Source organism: Agelaius phoeniceus, chromosome 6, assembly GCF_051311805.1.
Source record: "Agelaius phoeniceus isolate bAgePho1 chromosome 6, bAgePho1.hap1, whole genome shotgun sequence".
Classification (NCBI taxonomy): domain Eukaryota; kingdom Metazoa; phylum Chordata; class Aves; order Passeriformes; family Icteridae; genus Agelaius; species Agelaius phoeniceus.
This window is the reverse complement of record NC_135270.1, coordinates 42,712,129-42,730,323: the sequence shown is the minus strand read 5'-3', so window position 1 is coordinate 42,730,323 and position 18,195 is coordinate 42,712,129. Positions and strand designations below refer to the sequence as shown.

Genomic DNA, 18,195 nt, shown 5'->3' with positions numbered 1-18,195 from the left:
CTTTATGGCTCTATAGCTAAAGCTACTCTTCAGTTTCATTATTGAAGGTAAAGCCAGAAGGCAGCACAGTTCCTCTGAGCAGAGACAGTCATTGTCAGCTCTGCAGATGAGGCTGTAGTGTTTACTTGGGCTGCTCCACTCTCTGATAATTCTTTCTGGCATGAACCTTGTTTGTTCCAATCAAATTCCATGTCTAGGCCAATTTTCAAATAGGTTTACTGTACTGTATTCATACAAATATTGTTTAGGTATTTCTGTATATATATCCATGCCCAAGACATCAAGCATGAAGTGACCCATTAATCAATTTTGTGACACAAGACATCACAGAACTAACATAACAAAAATCAAGTCCTACACTCTCAAACCATGAGGGACCCCTTTCATACTTGGTTCCCTGACCAAGTTCCCTTAGCTTGATTCCTTCTCACATCTCCTACCTCTCATAGCACTTAATATGGCAGGGCCCTCGATGCACATACACACCCAACATCCATATTTTAAGTCAGTTTCTTAATCAAACAGGGCTGTGACTTTTTAATTTCACGGAGGCTGAGGTCAAATGAATTTATTAGAATGAGAATTTTCAACAAGCAGCATGCTGAGTTTGAATTTGTTTATTCCTTTCTCTTTTATGGTTTTCCTTTGCGTTGGCTGAAGAAATCTAAAATCCAGATCATCCTAAGAGTATGTTCACCCACAGAGAACTTCAAGCCAGATAAGGAGATTAATAATTGTACAGTCTAAGGAATGCAAATACCTTAATGTTCTTGAAGATTATTGTGGATTTAGAAAAATAATCAGAAACAAAACATAGGTTTAGATTCTTTTAGGTCTTTTAGCTATAAATAAACCTAGCAGATTTGATACTGTAGGACACTTCTGGTTTAATTTACAAGATATAATTCAGTGAATCATTTGCTCTGCTAGGAGAGTGGGTTGAATTTTTGTCTCTATTTATGGCTACTGACCCCATCATTCTTGACAGCCAAATCCCTGATCAAAGGGACACTTGAAAGTCACCATAAAAGGCAGGAAGACAAAAGTATAATTGTTAGGGACCCATAATGCGCAGAATCCCTGTACCAATGCAAAAAAAAGTGAAAGGGCTAGAAGGTGTCAGTATGACATGCAGCAGAAGCTGGCTGAACAGGAAGGGGACATCAGATCCAAAGTGGAGATGGGGATCCTGAGGCCTTGTACACTGTGGGAAAGGAAAGTCACACCTAAGAGGCCCAGCAACAACAGGTGCAGCTACTGGGGATGGCAGGGGGTTTGTCCACTTGGGCACAAAGAGAAACCCCCAGAGAAGGTTCAAAGCAAGAGTCTACATTAAACACCATAAATCACTCCAGAAAAAGATCCATTTTCCCTCCACCAGTCACAGAGGAGCTTTAAAAATCTCAAAAGGTCAGGAAAGTCAACACCCCTTTGTGTCCTTATCCCCAGAAGGCCAATGCCACGTGCCCTATCTGTCAGGCACATCAGCCAGATGCATCCCCACAAGCCCTTTGCCTGGGCTGAGGAGTGAGCACACCCCCAAAGAAATGCAATGTTGTGGCCCCTGATTTGGCCTTGGTTCAAATATCTGTAGAAGAAAGTATCCCTAAGAAATATTCTGGCATTTTCTGCTTCTTCACAGATGTGAAATACCACAGCAGCCATGGTACCGGTATTGTATGCACCTCTTGATCTTCTAGTCCCAACTCGACCAGGAAAGCAGGGAGATTAATGAAAAATAATGCCCTTCCCCCCTCAATGGCTATTTTTTTTTCATTTTTTAAAATAGGAAGAAAAAGGAGGGTGGACTTGGAGACAGAACAAAAAAACAGTATTGTATCATACATTGTCCATAGACAGAGACCCTTATTTTAACAAAGAATACCAAGAGAATTCCAGATTCATTATTAGATAAAATAAAAATATAAATGATGAAATAAAATATCAGCTTTTCTCATCTGAAAATATTCCTGCCTTGCATTTTAAGTAAGAGTGAAAATGAGTGTATTTATCTCCAAGTAAATGTCATTAACAACCAAAACCTTCAACCATTGAGATATAAAATCTGTGACATTTGCAACATGTGTAACAAAGGCCTCAAATCAGTCAGAGTAAAATCAACGTGGAAAATGTGAACTGACATAGTTGTCTCACCTTTACATCAGTTTCAAGACATGACAAGATACTAAAACAATTTTCAAATCATAAAAGTCAAAGGCACCGCGAGGTGGAAAGCAGTAACACTTGCTATTGGACTGTAAGAAACTAATGTGGCATCCAACAAACCAATGCAAGAACTGTACAAATTGTTCAGACCTGCAAACTAGACCAGCTTTTTCCAGATCAATGGGGACACCTATCAGCATGCTATTTGGGCAGCAGTCATAAAACACAAGCAAATTTTTCAGCATGCTCACAATACAAATGAACTCATTAGGCCCCAATGCACATTATTCACATATTCTACCATCAGAATGTTTGTGCCAATAGGCATCCCATTTCAGAACAATCCTATAAGAAAATCTGATTTTCCACCTAAACCCAGGTAAAACACATTTTCCTTTGAATCTTGGATTTTTTCAACAAGAAACTTTATAGCCACAGCTGTAAGGAAAGCCAGCCAGTGCAGAACTTGCAAAAGGCTGATAAAAATCTGCATGAGCTCTAGTAGCCAAGGGGTTTCATGCTTTTTCTAAACCAATTTAGTCGTCTTTATAATTATTTACTGGCTGGACAGAACTGCTGCCCAACAAAATTGATGTGTACTAAGTAGTCTGGAAAAGGCTTAGGAAAACCTCAGAATAAATGGTTTATCTGCCTGTAAAGAAATTTTATGTCCAAGTCAAGAATATGGTGACTTTCTATTCCTGAACTTCAAACATGAGTGGCAGTAAGGACAAGCACATGGCTTCAGAAGGAACCTTTCAACAGGTTTTTTAGATAAACATCTGCTTGTACTCAGCCTCTCGACGCCCAGTTTCTTTGAACATTCAGCAGTAATGTGAAGAGAAAGCAGTCTGTTTCTTCAGAACATCAGTTTGTTATTAAAATATGTCCATTGCTGAGGGCAGACAGACCCAAACTCTGCTCTCTGGCCATGATTTATGCCTGCCACAACTGACTTTTCCTATTTCAGTCTGGGAGGTTTTTTAATATTTCTTTAACCTACTACCCAATCAGTATTATTTTCTTAAAGTTTAAAATTAAGCTCCCTTGATTTCAAAGAAACATCTTAAACTACATTTTAAAAAAATAATTGTAAACCATCTGCTTTTTATATCAAAATAGTAAAATTAAGTGGCTCTAATTGTACAAAGTACCAAGGGCTAACACTGGATACTTATGAAGCCAGAAGGACATTTTTAAAAGTAGCTTCAGAATACAATGATATGAAAGAGCAATGTAGTTAAACAGCAGTCCTCATCTTTAAGGGTTTGCTAGGGGCAATTTTCAGTGTGGGGGAGAAAATATGGGAAACCTTGGAAACAGTTTGAAGCCTGCTCCTTCCCACCCCATTACTACTTAGCACTTAAAATGGAAAATAAAGCTACAAAACATAAGAAGGTGAGGATAGCACAAAACACAGCTGAGAGTGACAAGTGATTGCAGCAACAAAGGAAGATAGACTTGTTCATCTAGTTAATTATAGCTTGTCCTGTGCTCCTGGGCCCATGATGTGGGGGTGTGCACATGTGCGTGGGTGTGCACGCACTGCTGAATTGCTCTGTTATGGCAGGCAGCCTCAGTATTTCCCTTTTAATGATGCTACCAAATGATTAGCCCAAAAGCTCTTAATGAGTGGGAAAAGAGACTGCCAGGCAGCAGCAACCCAGATCTCCCCTGGGGCAAGTGTGCCCAGAGAGGATTTTTTTTCAGGGTGTCAGGCTGCATGACCCATTCAGATAATAGCAGGGCCAGCTGCAATGTATGTCTGAGAGAGGACATCAAATCCTCTAGTCCAGGATATGCACAAAATCCTTTATGCCAAAGCTGAAGAAAGAAATCATGCAAACCAGGGACTCCTCCAGAAATAAAATGACATCCACTATAGAAAAGAGCACCCAGATGAGTACTGGAGTCTGTTGTTTTCCTCTCCTTTCTGAATATCCTAAAACTAGCAGTTCCTTAAGAAATAGGCTTTTCTCTACTCTGAACCTCATATCCCAGCTCTATAGGCAGTTTCCTTTTCTATTAGGAAAGAGAGTTGACAAGATCTTTGTCTTCTACATGGTCTTCATGAAATAGGTATCTTGAGGTTCTCAAAAACCAAAAGTCCAAGGAAAACTCCGTAAGAATTCCTAGGTATCAAAAAAGAGGACATTCCAGCAGAGCCAAACAATGGGACTCAGAAGAAGCAGCAAAATTCTTGTCTCAAGAGATGTGAAGAATGGATAAGGAAGCAAAATCATTCTGCAGCCTAGTTCAGACCTTATTCCTGCTAGACAGGTCAGCTCTGCCAAGAAAGTAACCTGATTTCTTGGCTGCTGCTGTACATGGGGCCTTTTCCTTCTAAGCCAGCAAAGCAGTAGCACAGGCTGGGGAGGTCAGCTCTGTTTGGTTCAAGCATGACACACATGACAGCCAAGGGGCTGCTCTCAGGCCCCAGCAGCGAGCCCAGCCGGGAGTGCAGTTTTGTTATTGTAGCCGCAGGCCCACTTCCAATCCAATTACACACAACAGCTGTGCTAGCTCCTCTTTCCCATCCCCTTTGCTCCCTCTGCTATGTAATTCCAGGATAGGTTTTGTCACTATCAGGGGCAGTGAGTCAGGGTGAATGGCATCTACTTTGCGTGATCAAAGGAATAAGAACATGAGATAGAAACCAAAGGGAAAGTTGTTTACCCCAACATCTATAGAAGCAATAGTGAAAAAAACACTATCTCCTCTCACTCCCAGCAAAAACAATATTCTGATATTCCATGCAGCACTCTCCTGTAAGTATTTGCATAGGAAGAGCTAAAACCATGGTGGTGTTTGAAAACAAACATGCAAGTGTTCGCAAAGATGGCCACATGCACAAGAGAATGTGAGAGTGCATGTGCAAGACCTGAGAGTGAATGAATTTTATCCAATCCACAAAATGTGTATCACTGCAAATCAGAGCACCTGATTAAGTAGGTGCAAAAGTTGGGAAAATAACTTTTAGATGTGGAATATAATTTTTCAGCTTAGCAAAGATATCTCTGACAATATATATGATTGAGATAAAACCCCAATTGAGACAGAGCAGGTGAACAGGAAATAGATTTTTCCTGATTTGTGGGAAACAAAAAAAAAAATAGAAGTCACTGAATGAAATTCTCAAGTAACAGGTGTAGAAACAACTGAAATAAAGTACTTTCCACATTTCAATGATTAAACAATGAGACTTGTTATCACAGGATACAGTGGAGTTAAAAAATACAAGTGGATTAAGAAAAACAAAGACTGGATATATCCAGAAAAAATATGCCCATCAGTGACTGCAGAACACAATCTGGATGCAACATAGGTCAGAAAGTCCTTAAAATAGTAATTACCAGGAAACACCAATGTATTGAGACAAGACCTATGCTACCATAGTTTCTTAAACTTCCTCCAAAGCATCTTCTTTCATAAAAAGACACTTCCAGGATAGAGGGATTCTTGCTCTCACCCCAGTGAGTACTACTGCCATATTTTTGCAAATGGGTTTGCATGCAACTAAAAACATTCACATTCCAGTGTAAGAAAATCACATTAGGGGACAGTATCTGTGCAAAGAGCATGCAAGAATCAAAATAATGGTGACACCTATGAAGAACCTAAGCTCATACCTACTAGTTTCAAAATCCCAATGAGTGGCACTGACAATAATGCAGAGCTGGATTCTGACTCTGACCTAGTACCTTCTGCAAACAGGAAACTTCAGATGGGCTGAAACCTATCATTTTCATGGCCCAAAAACAGAGTTCTTCTTTAAGGAAGCAGAAGCCAGCATACAGGTACTGCTTAAATGACCCTATGACATGGAATAAGGGAGACCAACCATAACAGCAGACCTGAGATAAAGAAGGGAAAGAAGCATGGAAAGATGGCATTTGAAAGATTAAAGACCTGGATCAAAAATGTGCTAATATGCTTATGTTTTCAATGATCTCTGTGTCTCTATGAAGGATTTGTTCAGGTAAACAAGACTAATTTTTCCTCTGGAAACTACCCAGGTAATGTCTGCTTGGTTTTGTCCATTCAGTTATATGCAAACACTAGTCAGCAGTAAAATCATGACAGCCAAATGTCTAGAACTTAATCTCTTAGCCTCTTCCTCATAAGCATTTAAAAATCTCTCCTGCAATAGCATGGTATGAATAGGAAAAGCACTGTTTAAACTCTGACACCACCCTACCTAGGTATCAGTAACAGCCTCCATAATATCAAGGAACCATATTTAGTTCTTTCTCCTCCACATATCCTTCCACAAAAAAAAAAAAAAAAAAAAAAAAAAAAAAAAAAAAAAAAAAAAAATAGGGAGAGACAGGAGCATATAACTTTCTCTTTGATCTATTGGCCTTTTTCCAACTACTTATCTTTCAGAATCTATACGACTGGTAAAGAAGAGAAGGTGCAAAGAAAGCAGCAGATACTGTGCAGAAGTGACAGAGGCATTCATTCTGGTCTGTGCTGCATGCCACTTCCCAGCCAGGCACTTAACCTCTGTACTAAGGCTCTTAAATCCCATAATATTCGGCCCCAGCAGTCATACCAGGTTGTGAACGAGAGGTGAGGCTGTAGCTATAACCCCAAAGGGAAAACTGAAGTACTGAAAGAAGCTATTTCTCCTCTACATGACACAGCGAGTCAGTGACCCAGCCAAGTGCAGACAGCAACAATCCCAACTCTGTGGCACTGTTCAAAATGTGGTGGTGGTGTTTTATTACACTTGCAGGAAAGGTGGGCTGACATCTGACAAACTTCTTTTATATGTGAAATAAGCCAGATGGGATCAAGTTGGCTCTTGAGAAGAATATGGCAATGAGCCCCTGTTGCTGGAGTGTCCTTCTGCACAAGCAGAGACTTCACAGCCAGGAAAGGCTTATGGTACACATTTCTGTTTACTTTAAAAATAAACAACCTCTTTGCACCTTGGAGTAACTGCACCCAGCAGAACCCTGAGGTGCCCACTGCTGCTAGCCCCAGCCTATTCACAGCTACCTCCTCTTAGTGGGGAATTAGTTCGAACCAGTCTATTCAACAATAATGAATACTTATTTAATCAATGGGCTCTTCACAACCCTTCTGCTGCCTGTGGGTAGTTACCACAAGCACATAAAATCCCTAATTTGTCTTTCAAACAGTAGATGGTTAAAGTAACCATTTTGATAGGGGCCTGAGGCTCTGTCCTTGCAATATAGATAGCTGGATGGCCAAATAGGTAGAAAGTGTTGGCATAGCTTTGCAGAGGAGAAGTGCAGAGCCAAACCCCCCTGGAGGTCCATGTCACTGCACAATCCCACAGCAGTGCCATGCCCCCTCAAGGGTGAGAGGAACAGAGGGATGAGAGTGCCCCGGAGTGAACAGTGACAGAGCCTTGTAATGAGGTATGGGTAATTGTCAGAGTGAAAATATACAGATGATTGACAGAACACATGAAAAAGCATCCATATGTCACTAGAAATCCACATGTGACTAAAATTCCACATGAGAAAGCACATACCAGTCCTGAAAACAAGAACATGTGTATGAGCAATGGGAAGAATAAAAAATGCATATCCAAGCATATAAATCATGAGACTACAGGGCAATAGGGCATAAGAGCACAGTCAGAGAGCAGAAGGATGGACTGCTCCATGGTGCCCACACTAACAGCACTAGAGTCCTGTACTGGATGTGCCACCTGTGCTTGGGCTCCTACCAGTGATGCTCTCAGCTCCTGTACACCGGGAGATGAACCTGATATTATTTATATGCTCATTACTAGCATAATATAATGTGTCCTACTGGTAGAGGATAGCAAGGCCATGCTTTCCCAACTCACTCATCCTTCTCTGCCACACACATCAACATCTTCAGGATGCTGTGGAGAGACTTGTATCTCGAAGCCTTTGGTGCATGTCCTGTCAGACCCTGCCAAGACAAGAGGAAACAGGAGTTCCTGGACACCTCAGACTGGGGCAGAGCTGGTACAGTTTCAGCCTCGTAGATAACTGAAAAGATCAAAGTTAACAGAGCCTTTCTTTCCAAAGGGTGCCAGGTGACATTTGCCATTCGGCCACTTCTGTTCCCACTGCTGTCAGGTGAGATGCACACAGAATGCAGAAGGTCTCAGCAGAACAAAAAGGTGGCTGATGAGAGAAGCCAAAAGGCTAAATATGCCAGGAAAATACCCAAGTGACAGGCCCTCCCTGCATCTCTCTGAAGTGATGCACAAGATCTGATTATCCAAGTGTAGAAAATAAGCAAATTGAACAGAGAACACATTCCAGATCCAGGTAACTCATTCCAGGTTAGGTTTAGCAAAAGTTATGCAGGAAGCTGAGAAGTAAAAGAGCTCTGACTTGCCCATTATCCCATTCCAGTCAGGGCAATGATAGGTGTTTTCTTGGGCTCTCATTTGCATTTAACATAATGATAAAGCAGGTGGAACTGCCCAAGTGTAAAGTAAAAATTAATTTCTAAAGTTTCATTGGCAACAAAATGTGGACTAGAGTAAAGTAGCCTACTCCATCTAACACTTGTAGCTGAAGTTGGGGGACCCTGATACTCTCAACAATGAGCAGCAATCTGAGGAGGGAGGTTTGGAGTTCTCTGTGGTAACATATGCTGTTGTGGGAGAACTGCACATATAAACAAGCATGTCAAACACACATTCATTTTTCCTTTTAAATCATTTGTGCTTTACTGGGAATAAAATTTTGATATCTAAATAAGATCACACATTCAGATTCAGCCAGATATATACTCACTGGTTTATAAAAATGTAAAATAAAACAACAACAAAAACCCCCTTTGTTAGTAGAACTGAAATGCAACATGTTATCAGTGGGAGTAGCAAATGGAGTAGACTGCAGTAGGAGAAAGAAAATGACTAAACTAGATTTTTATGCCAGACTACACAGAGATGTATCAGAAATAAATTGTATATAATGCAGTTTTCAATGCCAGGTTCAACTAGCAATACAAGCAACCATTCTCAATGTAATTTTCATTAAGAAAGCATCCCTTTAACTGACCAGCACAATGTAGTCTCTGAAGAGGGAAGTTTGTGACCTTTGCTACGATGAAGGCCTTCTTTCAGCAAAGCCTGTGCAGTCCAGACCTTGTGATGTCCAGCAGGAAGCAGGATGAGACCTGCCTTGGTAACTTACCACCACTCCTTGAGGAACAGCCTTTCAGCTCAGCAAAAGTAACACTTACCTGGAATATGATTGACATCTGTCGAGGTGCGTTCATGGCAAGCAGAAGGGAGAAAAGAAAGAGAAAGAAAGAGAAGAGAAAAAAAGCCATTAGAGATGCACACAGCAACTCAGCATCCTTGCATGGAAATCAATTTCATGCAAAACCAGAAGTAATTAGGTTTGTTTGAAGGCCACCCATCTGCATCCAAGCACGCCGCCATGCAAGGGAGGAGGCACTGGCTCCCTCTCCACTGTGCATGTAAAAGTGAATCCAGCACCATATCTGTCCGGAGAGAGAGTTCCTGGAATCAGATAGAACCAAGCCACATCAGTTCCTGCAAGAATATTAGTTAAAATATTCTATGTTTTTCACACACACAAATGCAAAAGAGAGAAACAAAAACCAACCTGCCTGCAGAAGGCTTCTATAGCACATAAATTCAAGCAAGTTTCCAGAAAAACAGAAATAACCTGCTCCCCTTTCATAAGGGGCCATGTGAATTTATGACCAGGTGTAAGACAAACAACATAGTCCCAAAGTTTAGAAGAGAGCCCATTCCTTTTCATTCTTTCTGCCCACCATCTTCCAAAAAACATCCTTCATTGCAGACAGTAGTAGAAGTGGGGGAGAAGGAAGTGTGCCAGAGCTCTGCACATATTGTCTTTCTCAAGACGCTAAATTCAGAAAAGGTGTCATTTGGTACTTTTTCTCTCTGTGGTATAAGACCACTTTTCAGAATCAATCACATAAATTTCAAAATAAATAAGTCATTTAAAAAGGAAGGAGCAAGACTATGTAATTCATAGTATTGCTAACAGAGAAGGCATATATATTTGAATGTACTGTCTGTTTTGGGCAGAGCCCACCAATTCCAAAGAAAATACTTTAACCAAATGCGTCTCATAACTTTTTTAGCATCCCAAGTTTATTCTTCCTCTGAATAAGCTACATTTATCATAATACCAAGAGGGAGGATCTCATGAAATCTCATAGGATTAGATTAATATTTTCCTTACAAGGAAGCCCTCCAAAAAAAAAAAAAAAACAAAAAACAAAAAAAAAAAACAACTTGCTTGTGGAAACAGAGAGGCCAGGTCCATAGAAGTCCATAGACAACATTCTCCCCTGGAAGCTTGTACCCTTGTCCAGGAGTTGGGCATGGGTGGGGTTACCACCTTTGCAGTAAGGCTTCAAAGAAATACAGTAATGATTTGGACTACAGATCCCAGATTACTTTTGCCACAAAAGGAGAAGTAGTCTGGGATCCAGGAGCATGACATACTGAGTGCACTGGCTTCACACTAAGGTCTAAGGCTATATTCTCCTTCTCCCAGTGTGCCCTCCAATTTCCATCAGTATTCCACCTTCCTGTCCAAACCCACTGTGTTCCTGTGAAACTGGTGGCACTTCTTCTCCTCAGCCATTCAGTGGTGAGTGATTCCCGTGCATGCTGCTTCCTGCTTATCACTTTTTAATGGCTCCAAAACCATTTGAGGAAAAGTCTCTGTGGAACATCATCCATGTATCAAGCTGTCCTTTCCTAAGGAGGTGACAACCCAAATAAAACAATGCACAAAGAGGGGAGGGACTGTTGCATCAATTCATTTAAATTCCATAGCTTTTACTAAACACATATGGCAGATCTGATGTGGATTACTTGCTGCCTTTCCTCTTTTAGCCCATAATTGCATCTAAGAACCAGGGTCTAGGCAGGCCTAAGGACACTAAGCACTGAAAGTTTACCTGAAAGTAATTACTTTTAGGTAGGAAAAGAAAACAAGTGTCAGGGAGCAATGCATGCACTGAGGATGGAAAACAAAAGAAGGTGATAGCAGGGGCAGAAGGGAGGAGGAGACCCTTAAACACCACTCCAGGATGTGAAAATGATGACAAAGAATTTACAAGTCCACTGCTAGGAGCAGTCTTAAGCTGATGGGCTGCTTGGGGAAATATCAGTGGCTGTTAGAGATGATCACGTATCTCAGAAGAGGTAGAAGTGATTACCATAAGGTACTGCAAATGTTTCTGATAATCCAGCATCTACTTGAAATGCTATCCTAAGCAGGTAAAAAGTCCTTGACCCATGTTGTCCCCTGAGCCTCCCTGCACACCTGACAATGGAGCAGGCACTGCTGCAGTCCAGGGTACCAATGGGGGCCTGGAACAGCAGGAAGCTTCACCAGGGTGTCTGTGCTCCAGCAGGAAATCTGTGGGGTGGTTGGGAAATAAAAACTATCAGCAGATAGAAAAGGCAAAGGAAAGAGCTGGCCACAGGTTAGCAAGGGATAAACACACTAAGCAAGTAAGAGAAGAGGCAGTGGGCTGTAACTGATACACTGCTTGAAATAATATTTACTTAACTGTGTGAGAATTAAACAGGTCATGAAGGTGTTAACAAGGGAAATGATGAAGTGCTAAAAGCTAACATAAGCATCTCTAAAATTTAGTTTCTCAATGGCAAGTAACAGCAAGGGGATTTCTTTTTACCTGTCTTTTTTTTGTGCCAATGTCCCTAAGAGCAGGCATGCCCCATCCTGACTGATTTGACTCTTAGGTTTTTTTTCTGTACCTTTTTTTTTTTAAAGTTTCCACCCAAAAAGATTTCTGTATACTCTAGTTACAGCAGTGAAGTCACTGTTTGCATCTCTGTGACACTTCCACAGTACTTACCTACATGGCAGCCCGGGTCATTAGTGTTACTTCCCATACTAAATGCAGAAGGAGTTTCTTGTATTGCAGACACCCCCCCATGTGGTATCTGCTGGCAAATGCTGATTAACAAATGGTAAAACTACTTGCTTTTTAGTTTAAAACAACAAGAGAAAGCACTGCTTTCTTTGCAAAGACAAAAAAAATACACAGAGCCAGTCAGTTGTCACAAAAGAGCCTACAATAAATACCACTGTGGCATACAAGTGAAACTACCATGCAAGTCACAGACTCACAAAGCAGAAAATACTCTGGGTTAGAAGTGACCCACAGGGATCATCAGATCCAGCTCCTGGCCCTGCACAGCACCATGCCCAAGAACCACACCATGTGCCTGAGAGCTTTGTCCAAATGCTCCTTGAGGTCTGTCAGGCTTGGTGTTGTGACCACTTCCCTGGGGAGCCTGTTCCAGTGCCCAATCAATTTTTTTCACCTGGGTAAAAAAACCCTGTTTTTTAATATTAAATATAAGTCCCCATAGGAAACACCACCACACTTTTGCAGTGTGGAATGTTATTCCACTTTGGTTCACAATTAAAACTGTGGTTGCATATATTGACAAAAGCGACTCACCATACCTTATGGCTGGTGGCTCTACAATTAGGAGACATCTAATGCCTCAAGAAAGGTAAATGACAGAGATGGCATATAGCTAGTGTGACCAGATTTGGGGACCTGAGATGACTCCCCTTCAGACCCTGCCATCTGAGATATTCTTTCAAATTCTCTTGATGTTTTTCTGTTTTGTTTACAATAGGACTGTTTAAAACATGTCCCCATTCTCTCCCTCTTCCATTAGCACTACCTTCCTCCACCTACACAGACCTCCTCCCTGCCACAGGGACTGAGGAGGCAGAGCATTCCAATGAAAGAAGGAGCATGCAGAACTCAGAGCCAACAAAAAAATTCAGTGACCATGGGACTGTAGATGGAGGTTTCTCCACTTCCTTCAGCTCAGAGCAGTTCAAACACAGAAAGGCCTGCCTCTTCACCTAAGACAGGGCAGAGCTTGCTTTATCCTATACACTAGAGTCCATTTATTGCTCCTTCGTAAAGGGCTGAGCCGCAAGCCAGCAGTGTTTGCTTTTGTTCTTTGATTATAATAGCTGTGTTGAAAGAGGGATCAGCAGGGCTGCTGCCTTTGTCTGGTGAAGCCCCAGCCATCTATCTGGGTGGGGTGGAGGATGAAGGGGAGCAGGGGGAACAAAGCAAAATGTTATTATAGCTCAGATCATTTCTATGCCTGTACAGGCAACATCTGAGGTGTTTTTCACTCTAACATTTTTAACACAAAGTTTAGGAAAAAAAGGAAGGTATCATGACTGCACACTTCTCTCTCCAGCTGGAGGACAAGGACTATACAAACTTTTTGAAGGCACAAGCTCTACCAATACTCATCACCCTGACTTGAAGAGACCTACTTTCACTTCCATCTCTGAAATCCATTCACTCTTGTCCCCTGCTTTTGATGTGCTGTGGACACCTGTCTTCTGGCAGCTGAACTGTGAGCTATTAACTGAATTCACCAGTCACAAACAACCTGGCAGGCAGAAGCATCCTAGGTTAAGTGGAAATAAGCACCTAGAAGTGAATGGCACTAAAGTTCTCCAGCATCGCTCTTCAGCATTCTCCTATTAATCTCACTCTGAACAGCAGCATACAGAGAGGACTGGGGAGCAGGCAGAAACTGGAGACAGAAGGAGGGCAAAAGCCATAAAATTTGAGAGGTATTTTTTGTCATAGGAGACCCACTCCCAAATGAGAGGAATTCCAGCTTTTAGACACAAAAATTACCATACTCTGAAGATTATTCAGATATTGACACCTAAAATAGCTTTTCTAAAGTTAGATTTGGCTCTTATCATTCTGCAAATACACAAATGGATATGGGTAGAATCTCACTGACAAAAGCATGACTGGTTGAGAACTCAGGCACTTAGTTTGACATATTATATATATACACACATATATATGTATGTGTGTGTATATATATATATATATATATATAAACATAAACCATTCAGACCATAGATTGATGCATTTATGGCAATCAGTGAAATGATTCAAAAGATGTGCGATAAGCCAGCCTGAACTCCTGAAGTGTGGTAGTAAGAGATGTCACCCAGTGACTCAGAACTGGGTGATTACCACCTAAGTGAGCTCTGATGGAACAGTTTAACAATATGAAAAGCTGCATTTTGATTCAGCTGGAAACACCTCAAAATGGCAAAAGCAAATTCCTCACTAAATTGATACTTCATCAAACAGAGTGTTAATTTCACATGCTGATTTGGCAAGTCTCATTTGGTCTCATTCTATCCTAATCTGGTCTGTTAAGGCACAGATAAACACATGGTCCTACTTCAGACCTCCTACAGACTCTTCTTCTTTCTCTTCAGTACACAGTGGTTCAAAACCATCAGGGAGGGTTACAGCAACTCCAAAAGAAATAACATCTCCATTGTACAAACACCTTATAACAACAATCTGCTTGGGTAAAGATGGGCTCAGTAATGAGATCAGCTTCAAGCATTAGCACATCCCTGGATACAGTGCTCACACTGGACACAGACACTTTGAAGACTGTTGTATGTATGGTTAACAAAAGCTAAAATCTTGGTTCCATTGAATCCATAAAGGACTTGAAAATTACTTTAAGAGTGTCATGATTTTCATCCTTCGTGTTTGCTTAATACCTTCTGTTTTACACTGGTAGTAGGATGCATCCCTGGTATCTTTCCATGGGATTAATTCGCTAAATATTTAAGTTGCTAAATGTTTAGGATACTGAAACAAATCCAAGACCACTCCAACCCATGATGTCTGTCACTGAGCAACACACTGGGATCATGAAGAACTTCACAGTACTAGCAGGTGTAGGCCTTATTGTCTCACTCCAGAAGAATAGGACCCTGTAATTTGTGTTAATGGAGTGTTGAACACTTCTGATTTTATTCAGTAGAGATAAGTGGTGACACATACACAAACAAGTTCATTACAATCAATTACATTTCTCTGTGTTCTTTGTCCTATGGGATCTCTTAGGCTGCCAGCCTCTTGGGAATAGTATTCACTTGATACATTGCATAGAATTGCATACATTTGTGGTACTGTGCCTTTGCACAGCTAATACTTGGGATCCCAAAGCACTTATTAGCTGTGAATATAGGACTCATTCATCCAGTACTGAAAAGCAGCCAGCTCTGAAGTGAAAGAGACAGATGTTTAACAGCTTATAGGAACACCATACAGCAGTTTAGCATGTCAGAATTAGAACAACAAGAATTACTTAAAGAGGCAGAATGAAACTTCGCTGATTCTACTAAAAGTGCTGTGTGATTTTAAAGCACTCATGATTTAAATGAGGTGAAGAGATTTGATTTCAAAACTTATCTGGTTTCAAATCTTATCTGAATTACAGTGATTTGAGGCCACCAATCCTTTTCTCCATACTGTGCACATTAATGTTGTGGGCAGCCTCCCCTCATGTGCTTTAGAAGGTGATGTACTTGGACATAGGTCAGTCGACCTCACATTTGACAGGTCAAAGTACAAGTGAAGGTGAAGTCCAAGTACATCACCTTCTAAAGCACAGGAAATTTGAGTGGAGCCTTTACCTACTAAGCAAAATGGAGACTTTACCTTAGGGGGCCAAGCTTTTTCCTCTCTGGGAACCAAAATACTCAGGCAGAGTGTGTGCTCAAGCTAGCTGGGGAGACATTTGCAAACCACTGTGGTTTTGCTACTGTTATGTGGCCATATAGAAAAGGGCTTTCATATCAACATGGCATAGATTAAGTATACTTGCTGCTTTCAGAAACTAATGCACAGAGTTACTTGGCTCCAGCAAGAAAAAAAAAAAATATTGAAAAACAAATTCCTAATAATCCCTCTAATTAACTCTGTGTCATTACTATTCTTAGAAAAAGTTGCTTGCTGATTTCACAGCTTTCAGTGACAGTACCATCCTCTCCCACGCAGCCTAGCAAATACACTCATGTGCATTCCTCAGGGCTCAGGCTACATTGCTGGGGGAAAGTCAATAGTAGACCACTACTAGCAAAAATCCAACTGGAATTTAATTACTCAGTGCCCTCCAAACAATCTGTTGATCTTTACTTAAGCTGCCTAGTGCCCGAGCACTCCAGGAGGAAACTTCTCTATGTTTCATCCTAGGTGTTTGGGCACTGGACAAAAGAGAGGATTTGCTCCCTGCTATTTTGCACAACACCCTCATGCATCTACATTCAGCCAGTTATGTTCCCTGTCTTATGGGGATCACAAAGATATAAAACTATATAACTTCTGAAGGACAGATGCAAGCAGAAAAAAAAGTGTCCTTCATATTCACCATAGAGAGAATGAGAAGAAACTTATGATGATGAAAGAGAAGTTCTGGCTTAATGTCAGAAAAAATTGGTAGGAGCAGGGTAGTGAGGCTCTGGACTATTTTGGCCACTGAGAGCTTGCCAAAAGCATTGAAGACTATTAAGAAAAGACTAGACAAGTATTTCTCATTAATTTTTCAGATTCACCTGAGCTTGTCTTGGAAAGAGTAGTTGGCCCTTGTGACCTTTTCAATCCCATTTTCTATGATTTTATTATTCTAAGTCAAAAGACACTCTACCCAGACAATTCCATCAGTAACAACTGCCAGGCATCCTAAGCCAGCAGCTTCACTAATGGAGCAGGGCAGACACCAAAGTCAAGCGTCTGACAGCAGCAATGCACAGGTACTCAGCAAAGAGTCAAAGGAACCAAGAAAAATCACACTACCATTAGCAACAGCTTCCAGCAATGAGGCTGGTAGAGGTTGTTGCATCATGATCAAAATGCTGATCATTCCTTGATGGACTTCTCCCTCCTTGAACTTGTCAGGTCTATTCTGAAACATGTGAAACTGGTTTTCTTTGTTATTTAAAACCTGCAACTGGGCATCCCCAAAGTGTTGCTTTATAAAATACATGAATAAGCACTTTGTATTCAGCATCTCCATAGCACTCCTGATTATAAATATCTACCTTCACCTCCTGCTTTAGCCACTTCTTTTCTAAATTGAAAACTGCTGGCCCATCAACATCCTCTGCAGATGGCAGCTGTACTTCACCTGTAGTGAAAAGGCACCAATGTTACCTACATGTAGTATATTTTACCTATACACTAGTATGTTTTAGCACAGGTCTAAACCCATTAAAAGTCCTTCCCGCTCCTAAGTACCAATATGAACAAAACTCCAATGAGAACAAAGTTACTATTCTCATCAGAAACAAGTTTATGAGTAAGAAATGCAGACTGTTTTTGGACAAATCAGACTAAGATCACCCTACTGCTCCAGCAGTCCTTGTACCTCACCAGAGCCTGGTGCAGATCCAGGCCCCTTCTTCTGTCTCTTAGCAGTATCATGCCTGCAGTCCTATAAAGAGCATTTATCTGCCTTAAAATCACTTTAAATGCTTGAGCCAAGAACAAGCTACAGCCCCTGTGTGCAGGGAACAAAGTACATTACAGAACAACATGGACATTCTTGATGGCATGTGCCCAGGTTAGGCACACACACCACAGTCTCCTCCACAAGCACCACCATTTGTCCTTCAATGTTCCATGCAAACAGCAGAAGTCACTATGTGGTTCATTGTGCTACATATTGGAAATCACAAAGATTTTCCACCTAAATGGCCACTCACAGGAAAAAAAAAGAAGGACTAAATGACTTTCCAGCCTTTAGCTACAATATTTGTAAGGCATTCGTATATTAGGAACAGTGGCATGGTCACATACAAAGTTGTTTTTCAATTTTCTTAGGTAAAGAGAGGAAGATGATTTCTCTTTACTTCCCAGCTTGGATGAAACAAGAACCCATGATCTTCTAAAAGCATACAGGCATACTTCTATGTCACACTTCTATATCATTACCTAGACATCTCTGTATCTGCTCCACTCTTCCATCTCTGTATCCACACTTATGGCTGGAAACTCCTATTCTCATTCAGATTTCTGTTCATGGTGAAAAGTCTCACACTGTTTGAAAAGCCTTTCAAAAACTTTGCAACATCCCCATGGGCAGTTGCCTCCTCATGTTTTAATTACAATTGAAACTATCTTCCCATTACAACTCAAATTTTCTCTTGACTT

General features: G+C 41.0%; 1 protein-coding gene across 1 annotated transcript in view; it reads right to left on the bottom strand.

Annotated features, from left to right (window-relative positions):
• The window catches only part of LOC143694394 (neurexin-3-like), a 96,154-nt gene that overhangs the window by 1,994 nt on the left and 75,965 nt on the right, over positions 1 to 18,195 (bottom strand). The window contains exon 3 of the mRNA XM_077180563.1: positions 9,373 to 9,390. Within this exon, the coding sequence (XP_077036678.1) occupies positions 9,373 to 9,390 (18 nt within the window). The remainder of the gene's footprint in view (positions 1 to 9,372; positions 9,391 to 18,195) is intronic.